Genomic DNA, 11,997 nt, shown 5'->3' on the forward strand with positions numbered 1-11,997 from the left:
TGTCTGAGGAGGTTGTCCCGTACACACGAGGGCTTGGCTACAGGGCAGCTCTTTGTATGTTACTTCCCCTTACATTCTCTGTCTGCGGAGTTTATCAGAGCACGCAAACCTGTACATCATTACATTCTGAGCTACAACCTCACTGCTTCACCTCCTGTGAGACACTCTCTAAAAAGTGAAAATGGGGAAAATTAATGGATGCATCAAGTGCATTTTTATTTTCTTCAATGTGCTGTTTATGGTAAGTCAAAACGTTCTTTCTAATTTAATTTTAAACTTTAAAAAATATTTTTGTGTTTTGTTCAGTTTTCCAGGACGATTTTACGTACGTTATGTTATAGAGTAGAACAGAATAGAGTTTATTTCAAATATGTAAATATAACTAAAATAACAAGAAAAAACTTTGTAAAAAACAAAAACAAACAAAGTAAAGCCATGAAGTTGCTGTGAATAGCTCCTACTCCTACATGCTAAAAAAAAGGATGAACTAGGAAAAAATACCTTCAGCTTTAACTAAAATTGTTGTACTATACTAAAAAAAACAAAAACAAAATATGATCATCAAATTTGATCATATTAATGAAGACATGCTTCAATGTTCAAAATATTTTTCCAAAACAGCAATCAAATACAAATGTGGTTAACTGCTCAGCTCAGTAATTTCCAGTAAAAAGCCCCCCCCACACACAAAGCAGAAGAAAACAGGGTCATATTTCACTCCACCAGCCAACCACCGAGCAGCTTCTCCTCTCCTTTGTTAATTATTTTTTTTTAGCTTACCCTAATGGAAAAAAGGCAGGGTGGGGGAAAACAAGGTGGAGTTTGAAGAAGCTGTTTTTGCTTTGATTAGCCTTTTAACGTCTTTGTAGTAAGAGAACTAAAAATGATTTTAAAAAATACAAAAAAACAATGAGCTTGTGCAGTCAAACAGAATAAAATGAGAAATGTGGTTTAAAAGATAATTAATTTTCAATTTTTAACACAGAGGTTTTTCTTTTTATTCATACTTATTGATTTTATTTCCATCCATTTACACAAAACATGCAAACAAACAAACATTTACTTGTAATAATGTTTTGAAAAAACAGTTTTTAAAATCAAATTACATAAAACAAAAATCTTATATTAAATTACTTTTAGAATAATAATAGCCTGGGTCTGGAACAGTTTCAGATCCATGTTTCTTGGGTGTTTTCACCAGCCAGGAAACATGCCTAGGCCTGAGGAAGTCTCTGATCAGGTTTTTAGCTTTGTCGCCCTCATGTTGTGCAGTGTAGAAGTGACAAAAGCTCTTAACGGTTGCATGCAGGATTACACATCTCAGGAAGAGAGATTGTGTAACCTAAAATGGCTGACATGCTTTAAAGGTGTAAAATGGCTGAAGCGCTGAAATGTGGCAGGTTTTCCCTGGCTGAACCATGCAAGTTTCAGTTTTAAAATAAGATAATCACTTTTTATTATTAATTATGTCTTAGTGCACTGTTTACAAAGCCTTTATTGTAAATGTTTTTTTAGCACACTTAGTCCACCATACTTGGAGCTTTAATTTTGTTAAACACAAACTGAACACTGTGATTCGGTTTCCACAGATCCTGGGATGTGTGCTGATTTACTTGGCAGTAAGGGCGACTGCCATGGCTGTGCAGGTAAACATCAACTACATCTCTGTTGACACAGAATAAAAGAAAGGCGAATGATATTTTTTAGCCAAAAATACCTTCAGTGGAATTGGGATTTCCACAGTGATGCTTTGATTATTCAACGTGTTGATTTTATTAGGCTCATACATACGGAGCTTAGAAAGAAAGCCAAGCGGAAATATCATGATTATATGTCACCCTTCAACAAAGAACTAAAATCACAAGGACCACACTATTTAAATTTCTTTAGTCTGCCTACAGACACTTTTGGACTAATCAGTATCATAAGTCTGTTTTCACTGATATTAGTTCATGTGTCCAGCTTTGATACCACTCTCAACTCCCTGCCGTTGACTGTCATAACGTAGCATAGGTAATAGAGAACAGCTACTCCTCTTGTGGTTAACCTATGAAAGCCCAACCATAAAAACAACTCTCCCACTCCAGATGTTTTTTCTTCTGTTCTTACATAAACCATGTGGCCGTCTTCCTGTCAAAGTCTGGAATAATAAATCAGGTCTGGCTTTAAGCCAGAATAATTCCCCCCTTGCTTAGTATCTATTTTCGGTAAACACTCACTGCAAGTTGTGTTTTTAATTTGCCTTCATCAGGTGATACAATAATCAAGTGTTTATCTGTGTTGACTTAATCATGAACCACTCTTAAAGTCATGACAGGTTATGGTTGGATCTTTGTTCTGTACTGATAAGAAAGAGTTCTATAAAAACAGAGTTCAGTAATGCTTTGAAACAAACACTCAAAAGACAAAAGCAGCTGGTTTGCATTGAGCCCCGAACCAGATTTAGTCAGGACATGATGTGTATACAATAATTCTCTAAAAGCACGCACGTGAAATGGAAAACACTCATTTTGAAATGTTTAGATTCAGCCGACGTGAAGGACTCGGCGTGTTTATATAGAATCAGGCAGCTGTCCAGATGTAGTGGAGGCTCTCATTTCTGCTCTTAACACAGAACAGATGCTGCCTGGGGGAAGTTAACGCTCTCACAACTCATTTTCTCTGTAACAGTAATTATAGCTTGGCTCTGACAAAATTGTCAAACCAGAAACACAGAGCTTTTAATGGAGTACATGTTTTGGCTCATTGTTGTCACTAAATGAAATAGTGTTTTTTTGTTTGTTTATCTACAGTTTTTTTCTCTTTTTTCTCCAGTTCATTTCCAGGACTTGTAATCAGGTTTTACAGTCATATCCTGTAGCCTGTGAGTCTGGCAGTCATCTGGGGGATAACAGTCTCCACGATGTTCATTGTTAATGAGTTGAAATTTGATATCCATATATATGCTCCAGTATGAACCAGTTTGTGTTTTTGCCCTACACAATGTATTTCAACTTTCTGTTATTGTGTAACAAAAGAGTAGTTTTAATATCAATAACCATTTTTAAGTTATATATTTTACATAAACAGTTTTCTATAAACTGCCATGTGCAGAATGAAATCACATTGCTGCTGGAAGGACTGGAGCAGCAGAAAAGTGCTCAGTGCATTATGGAAAGCAGCATAACTGAGAGATGGCTCACGGTCACCTCATGCACCATAATTATAATCTTAATCAGAAAGGAAAGTTTGAGGCTTTAAAGCAGAGAGGATGTCTCCACTGATGTCTTTGCCTGCTGATCTGCTTTTGGTGTGTTCCACAGCGCTCCCAGTGGACAACCCTCACATTTTACGTCATTTTAAAAATGACTAATCCACACACTGCTGTCTTTGCTTCACAGAACGAAGACTGTGACTACAACTTTACAGTTTTATAAATGTCTGTTAACACTGTCTGATTCGACCTGTTCTTTACTAAAACTTCAGTAAATTTGATGTTGTGCTAGTTAAGCCTAACAACTGCAAATTTATTCTAACCTGAGAAGGTACTACAGTGGATGGCCTCTTCACTGAATGTGACTTACTGGATGGTCCTGGCATGGCCTGGTTTAGGTTTTGAAATGCTTGCCTTATGATCTATGGTAGCATGGCTAGATGGCACAGATATTAGACTCAATCTGATGTGAACCAGAGATTCATGTCTAGCATGTTACTGATAACTGTGTTTGCTTTTGCTTATTCCAAGAAGTAAGGATCAATGCAATGTTTGTGTTGTTTCCTGTTCTTTCTCGAGCAGTTGTCAGCATTTGGTATGCCAGGCTTGGGCTGGTCATGGGTTTTTGCCATTGGTGTCCTTGGTGTCTCCTCCCTGGGAATCTACGCTGCCTGCTCTGAGAAAGCCCTCGTCCTCAAAATAGTAAGTACAGGACCCCTGCATCAAACAAGATAATGATGTGATACCTGTTTATTTTTTGTTGCTTTTAATTTCACAATGAACAAAACAAGAACAAAGTGATGATTCTTTTAATGTTCTTAACATTCCTTCATGTACAGTTTGCAGGATTTATGGGCATTGGAATGATCATCATGATGATTTTTGGCATCGTTGTAGCGGTCCAAAGAAACCAGGTGATCTCTTCTCCTCTCTGCCTGTCCAATAATTTTTCTTGATGCAAGTTTTTTTCATCACATTTTCTCTCTTTCTTTGTATTACTTTACATCTGTGTTTCTGTTACAGTTACTACTGTTATCTAGTGGCCTTCCTTTTCTGTCTGAAAATAAAAATAAAAAAACCCTTGCCTTTCTCTCAGCAACATAGTTTTAATTATTTATTCCTTTTTTTCTTTCCACCTTAATAACACTATCACACACATTAACAATTGCCTGTATTAATGAATTGTCCTAATTGGACATGACCATAGGACCTAATGGATAGTATGGAAAATATTAGTAATGTTTCTTGTGGGAAATTCATCAGTGAATTAAAAGAAGCCAGTAAATAATTTTAGAAATAGAATTTGTTTTCTTTTCTACTTTAATTATTCTTGTTTTTGGGTATTCATTCATTGCATATTTGAGATTTTTGTCCTTCTCTGTCTGTCTTGTTGATAATATAGCTTCTCATCTGTTTACCGTGATACTAAATATATTCTTTTTTTCTTTGCAGACAAAGACTATCTTCTACAGTACCTCTAGTGAACTAGCAGAGCCCTACATGAAAGAACCATCCTTGAGAGATATGCTTGAAGCCTTACAGCAATCTGTAATGTTCTTTGTACTATTAACCTGATGACAGTAGAATCAAATAGAACAGAATAGCCAATATAGCCAATATAGCCAGAATAGCGAGGATACAGAGGGTCATGTCCAATGTCTGCTCAAGTGTGGTGAAATCCCAAATTTACTTGTACAAGTAGTCAATACAGGACTTGCAGGTAGTGATCTGAATAGCAGTGGTACTGGAAGGGCTCAGAAGTGATCAAGGACCAACCCTGATAGGGGAGATCAACCAAATTTGTTTAATTTGAGACTAAAAGAAAACTAAATGAATGAGATGTAAAATTTGTGGGGGTAGGGCCAAATAAGTGTATACTTCTGTCTATTCCTTTTCAAACAAAAGAATGGAATGATATGACAAAATGATGGCAAATATACACGTTTGAAATAAAAATGAACTGGACTGAACTGAAATTTTAGTCAGATAATATTTTTTTCTTTTTATGCTTGGTGTCAAGTAACTTTTTGACTCCACCTTACACAGAAAACCTTTTATTAATTATTTTTCGACTGAATTGTTTTTTAATAATTACATTATAGTTACTTTATTGACACATTTACATTAGTGCAGAACTTCATTAAGTATTTTCAATTATTTGAAGTCATTCTCTTATGTGTTAACAGATGAAATGCTGTGGAATAGTGAGCGCTAACGACTGGGGTGAGGAAATTCCCAATTCCTGTGAATGCAGTCCTTCAAATCTGGGATATGGAGGATATTCCTCATGCAAAACCAGACCTCAGGTTAGTTTTGTAAAATAAAACTGGATTTTAAGAAAAAAACAAAGAATATCAGGAAATGACTAATTCTGCTATCTACACTAATGGTGAAACAACTAGTAGCTTAGTTTTCCAACATCCAGAAGAAGAAACTACCATCACAACTAGAGATTGACAAGGTACACTGCAAATGCTACGGCAAGGGGAAGCCAGAAAATTAGGTCAGGGGGGAGATATCATCATCTCCACCCTCTGGATTGGGTACCAAGCAAGAAGAACAACTGCTACATTGAAGGCGAGAACAGCTCACCGGGTCGATTACCAAGGCTATGTGAAATACCCTCTGAACAACAAAATATGTGAATACAGCACTGTGGGCAATCCCTACTGTGACCATAACCAAAACCAATCGATCTACTCTCTGGCAGCAGTGATCACTGAGCTCCCTGGCTACAAGATGAACAGCCACAAGGAGCAGTACCCTCCATCGAGAAGGAGACAAGAGGCCAAGATCAAGGTAGCATAGAAGGGAGTTAGCAAAATATCTGAGCTGCAGAAAGCTGTGATGAAGAAGGTGCCTAACAAGTACTGTCCATACCTGATGCCTAGAAAACTGACAAACAAAGACTCACAGCCTTGGCCAGCCACTTGAGGAGGTATACAAGAGAGATGCAAGGCAGGAGAATTAACCAGCTGTTCTCCACAGAACCATCTAAGGCGTGTGGCAGGGGAACAATGTGAGAACAGCACCACCAAGGCTAGAAACAGAGCAATACTGGAAGAGCATATGGAAGGAGACAACACATTACAACAATGCTCAGTGGCTAGTGGGACTAAGAGCAGACCACAGCAACTTCCCTGAACAGGATCCAGTAACTATCACCGTGGCAAACACCCAAAGTCTTGAGCAATTAAGAGTTGTGCCTGGCTCTGACATAATATACACCTCCTGGCTAAAGAAGCTTTTTGCGTGAAATTAGTGTCAGATTGTCACTTTGAAATTACAAGTTGAGTAATTTTGCAGCCATCCATTCCACATTGACAAATGTAACTGTGTTTTGCCCTACAGTAATTTATATTTTATAACATGTATCTGAAAGTTAATAATGAACTGTTTCTATTTGAATACACAATATCCTCTTGTTTTCTTACAGGGAACCAGAGGCCCACAGCAAGTCTTTGCACAGGTATTTAATCCCCCAACCCCTATCAGCTAATCCAAACACTACAGTCTGCCATTCTGATAGATTTCCATGTAATAACTATCTTCCATTCTCTTCTGCAGTCCTGCGGTGACGTCATGTTTTCGGTGGTAGACATTTTCTTCAAGATCGCTTTGGGCTTCTTCTTTGGATTTGCTGTGACAGCAGTAAGCTTCACTGTTGTTTTCATTTATTGTCACAGGTTATCACTGTATATCACTGTGACTCCATTGTTCTTTAAGATCTTATTTTATTTTAAAAAAATCTTGGAAATTAAAACTCTTAGTAGCATTTCTAAGATGCTTTTTCAGACATTTGCTAGAATCTTAGCTTATTTGCATACATGATTACATTTTTGTTGCTAAATACTGTTTAATGTTATTAGTGTTCATTCCTTAGTAATGTTGTTACTGTACCTTCAAGGCTTAGCTTCACTCTATCAAAGAAATGTGAAAAAATAAAAATAAAAACTGAAAAGGGAAAGCCCAAGAAAAACAGACAGTTCAACTGCCAAAACCTTTGGTCATGACTGCATTTCCAGTGGATATTTGCTGGTAATAATTCTTTATGATTAACACAAGTATGGGCGCAATAGTATACATGAGTTATTTGCATGTTGACCCACAAAACTACATTCCAAGTTCCCATGTTAATTTGCTTTTTAAATTTGATTTTCAGATGTGATAAACCCATGTTTTATTTACAATAAAAAACAAAACATTTAAAATATTTAAACTGAGAGGAATGATATTTTCTTTATCCTTTTGCTTTTAAAGGTCTGTTTTTTTGTTGAGCCACACCACTGTCAAGCACTGAGACATGAATCCTTCTCAAGTGTGTCGACTATACATCATTGTGTAGCACATAAATACAGGTAGCACGTTGACCGCTTTATTAGCAACAAAGCTGGTAATTCCTCTTCAGCTTCTGAGTAAAAGCTAGTAATAGCCGTGTTGGAGCTGCAGCATTTACATCATTGTCATCCTCAGCGGGCTTCACCACCAGTGCTGTTGAACTGTAGTTTTTTAATATTATCGCCTACCTTTTTTGTGAACTAACCCCCTGTTCATCTACCTGTCTTTATAGCTACTGGGCCTGCTTATTACCATCTTCATGATCCATCAGGTCCAACGTAATGACACTGGAGGAGGCATTGCCATGAAAGGCTACTGAAGAGAACCACCATGCAGCTATGTCCTCTGATCATCAACCATTGCATTAGGTGACCACAAGAGAACTCTCTGGTCAGGACATCACCTCTTTTTTTTTACTTTGATTTATGAAAAAAAACTAATGTTTGCCTTGAGAGAGAGCAAACAAATGGCAATGTGGCATGCTGCAGGATTTTATTCAAGACAGAAACTGCTGCCTTTCTGTCCAGCTTTCCAATGTACAAAGCATAGCTTAGAAAGCAAAACATTTTTTAAAGCCTTATGTCTCTTATGTGTTATGTGATGGTATGCAGTATTCTACACATCTTATGTAGAGACCTTTTAATGAAAAGAAGTTGAACCTCTAAATCTGACTTTGATAAACCGTGGAGGCTGAAGTTGTTGAGAATAGGAAATTTTTTCTGGTTGCATTAAAAACAATGAAAACTCCAACTAAACTTCACTAGATCAAAACAAAAATCAAAAACAAACATCCAACTGTGTAGTTGAAATTGTTTGGATTGTTTGGCTGTTTTGTCCTTATGTATGACATTCACTGAAGAGGTTAAAGAGTTGTTTAGCTTGAACTGATTTTTTTTGGATTACATTTAAACATGCACTGATTTGTCCCCTGGTTAAGAACAAATAAGTAAATATGAGAAGTGAAAGACTGATTCCTTCTGTTTCTGAGATAGGGTCATTAATCTAAATTATTATTACATTCAAATTGAAGTCAAAACCTCTTTGGGTTAAAATGACCAAGTCAGAATGGCACTTAAGCTGTCACCTGCCTGTGTTTGTAAAGTAAATGATAAAATAGTAAATGGCCTGTATTTGTATAGCGTTTTACTTAGTCCCTAAGGACCCCAAAGTGCTTTATACATTCAGTCATCCACCCACTGGTGATGGCAAGCTACATTGTAGCCACAGCTGCCCTGGGGCGCACTGACAGAGGCGAGGCTGCCGGGCACCACCGGGCCCTCTGACCACCACCAGGAGGCAACGGGTGAAATGTCTTGCCCAAGGACAATACGACTGAGACTGTCGGAGCTGGGGCTCAAACCAGCAACCTTACGATTACAAGACGAACTGCCAACTCTTCAGCCACGATCACCCCATAAGAAATATAAAACAATGAATTCATATAAATTTTAAAACTGTGTTGTTGTTGTTTTGTATGTGGGAAGCACTTGAGTCATCATAGTTTAAGGTGAAAACTGTCTTTCTGTGGTTGTTCTACGGTTGAATTGTAAAATCAGATTTGTCCATTTAAGGTACACTTGTGTAACTGGAGCGTATGTGTACTAGAAAATGACTAAAAAATTACTTATCATAATGTCATGTATGGTGATAAAAGCTAAGTGACAAACAGAAAAATAGATCATCCACTGACAGAAAACTCATCTGTCATTAAAATGGAAAAAAGAAAATGTATTGGCAGCACTTTCTAACAGACAGTTTTGCATTTTGCAGCTCTGTTTCCTGCTCATTATACAGAAACTGCCCCAGAGGTAATTGAGTGGTAATAATTTAGAAATTACCACATTATTCCAGTCCTGTTTTGTCTTTGTTATCCTGCTATTACCATTTTATTACAGAGCTGCATTTCCATATTATTACCCCCCCCCCCCCCCCCCCCCCCCCCCCGTTTTGGGGCTCTTATTATTCTATTACATAAATTTCAGGGTAATATTACTCAACTGTAACTACTGTTGCTGCCATGATATTACTTGTATATTACTTATATTACTTTGGTAATTGCATGGTAGCAACTAAGAAATTACCACATTATTATACTCTTGTTTCTCCCTTGTTACCCTTCTGTCACCACTTTATTACAGAGCTGTAATAGAAAGTGCTACCAATGTATTAAAGTTAAAGATATATTGTTACAGGATTGCTATATGTTCTGCTTTAATATCATTAATAAATAAACTAGAGACTGAAAACACACAATGCCTCACTCTCTTCTTTTATAATGTATTTCCTCACCTCTGGCAGTAATCATATCACCCTGGAAATGTTTCAGACAGGAAGTAAATAACACTGAGCAATATACCATCTCTCTCTGGCTTATGGTTTACTATTGTATGCTTGTTGTTTTGATGAGTTTGTAGCCTAAGGAAATACAAGGTTGGCTCTGTAAATTGAATATGGTGTTTGGTTAACATGGATAAATAGTGCAAGCCTAAGAATTTCAGTGAGCTTTAGGTTTAGGCACTGCTGGTGACTCGTCAATAGAGGGCACTAGGGCACGGCCTTCATGAAAAAAAAAATCCATAACAAGCAATTAATAGCAGAAATATGACATAAATTACGAATAAGCATAGTATATAATATAGTATAGTATAGTAAAGTATAAGTATATTCACAGAGAGTTGAGGAATGGCTGCAATCACAGCATACCCTTAGGCTCCCTTCTTGTTTCAGAGATGTTTTTCCCTTTTCACACAAATGACCTCCTTGACTCTCTGCTCAAATCAGCTTTCCTCCCAGTCCAGGCTGTGTACATCCTCATCATTGAAAGAGTGTCCATTGACTGGCCTGTAGGTGTAAATAGACTGCAGAGTCCTGGACTGACAAGTTACCTATTTTGTGTTGTGCCTGCTGCTTAGCCAGAGGTTGTTTGCTTTCCCCGATCTAGAAATCATGGCAATATTCATGACACCGATTGATTTCTGATTCAAGGCAAAAATTCCCTTTTGCTTCACAGGCTGACAAAAGCATATGTGAGCAGGAAGAGTTGTAACAGGACTTTACAAAACAAACAGCTTTTGGAACTAGTGAAAGAGCATGTTAGCAAAGCAGTGGAAAAGACAAAGAACAAAATAAAAAGGACAACAACAAATGCTGACTTCAAAGTCAGTGACAGGGTTTTAAGAGCCAATATAAGTAATCAGCAGAGGAAAGGAGGAAAGCTGGAAGCCAATTATTTAGGCTCATGCGTTATAACAGCTATCCAGGACCAAAGCACCAACCTTCAAGGTTCCAAGGGGGTTATAATTTCAAAAGTAAACATCGGCCATGTAAAGCTACACTGGTGTTTAAAAAAAAACGTCTGGTGCACTATCATCTTCATTTATGTCACCTCAACCTGAAGGCCCATAACCAGCCACAGCCCTCCCGCAGTTAGTTCCTACAGCCACTTCTGGTCCATCATCACTTGATGCCACCCTCTCTGCCACTACTGCTTCACTATTACTTGATTAAATCATTTAGCCAAGACAAATTCTTGGCATGTGGAAAGATACATTTTGAAGGGAATATTTCTTTATCACTTTTTCTTCTTCACAAAAGTTTATTTTTGGTCATATACCAAAAAGAAAAGGTATGGGTTTTTTTTTTTTTTACAGCTTAAAATATTATTAAATATTAAAGGCTTATAGAATATGTTCTCCCCTGCAATTTCACTCTATAAAGAGCTAATATATCCAAAATTTCACCAGTAATAAGTCATTATAAGAAGTGCTTGGAACTAAAAATCAGGAACGAGGGATACTGTTTGTAACTGCAGGCCCACCACCCGCAGGAGGCATTGTAGGGGTTGGGTGCATTGTGAGCCAGGCGGCAGCCAGGAGCAGAGGCCCTGGCGGACTGATCCCTGGCTACTGAGACTGGCAATTGGTACATGGAATGTCACCTCTCTGGTGGGTAAGGAGCACGAGTTAGTGCGTGAGGTTGAGAGGTACCGGCTTGGGCTCTGGAACCAGTCTCCTGTAGAGGGGCTGGGGTGGGTATCCTAGTATCCTCTCGGCTTATTGCCTGTATGTTGGGATTTCTCCCAGTGGACAAGTGGGTTTGTTCCCTGCACCTTTGGGTCGGGGAACGGGTCCTGACTGTCATCTGCACTTATGCGCTGAGTGGTGGTTCAGAGTACTTAGCCTTCTTGGAGTCCCTGGGTGGGTACCTGGAAGTTGCTCCATATGGGCAGAACTTTGTGCCATCAAAAACTGAATTTGAATAAGTTAAATTAAAATTTGAAGTGCTCAGATTGAATCTGAATTGTAACTTGAATAAATGCTTTTTAAAACTGAATTCGAATTATCCCAAATTATCCTAATTTGAAATTTAATGTGTTGGTTTGAAAATGAATCGTCACCTAATTGAAATTGAATTTTATATTCTGAAACTGAATTCATTTGCTTTGAAACTTTATTTTATCCTTTAAA

At 37.7% G+C, this 11,997-nt stretch overlaps 1 protein-coding gene across 1 annotated transcript; it reads left to right on the plus strand.

Moving 5' to 3' along the window:
• Window positions 1-91: 91 nt before the first annotated feature.
• Window positions 92-9,452, plus strand: LOC308399437 (tetraspanin-8-like). The gene is made up of 9 exons (XM_080886700.1): window positions 92-241; window positions 1,590-1,646; window positions 3,776-3,895; window positions 4,033-4,107; window positions 4,646-4,741; window positions 5,380-5,499; window positions 6,630-6,662; window positions 6,761-6,844; window positions 7,764-9,452. The coding sequence occupies exons 1-9, from the start codon at window positions 182-184 to the stop codon at window positions 7,848-7,850; spliced, it is 732 nt and encodes a 243-aa protein (XP_080742826.1). The 5' UTR covers window positions 92-181; the 3' UTR covers window positions 7,851-9,452.
• The last annotated feature ends 2,545 nt before the right edge of the window (window positions 9,453-11,997 follow it).

Source organism: Rhamphochromis sp. 'chilingali', assembly GCF_963969265.1.
Source record: "Rhamphochromis sp. 'chilingali' genome assembly, chromosome: 7".
NCBI lineage: Eukaryota > Metazoa > Chordata > Actinopteri > Cichliformes > Cichlidae > Rhamphochromis > Rhamphochromis sp. 'chilingali'.

What these genes read in the sequence shown, in the direction of transcription:
- LOC308399437 (XM_080886700.1), top strand. Translation starts at nt 182, where the DNA reads ATGGGGAAAATTAATGGATGCATCAAGTGCATTTTTATTTTCTTCAAT. An exon ending in AAGCCCTCGTCCTCAAAATA is followed by an intron (nt 3,896 to 4,032) that starts GTAAGTACAGGA and finishes CTTCATGTACAG; the next exon opens with TTTGCAGGATTTATGGGCAT. An exon ending in TTGGATTTGCTGTGACAGCA is followed by an intron (nt 6,845 to 7,763) that starts GTAAGCTTCACT and finishes CTGTCTTTATAG; the next exon opens with CTACTGGGCCTGCTTATTAC.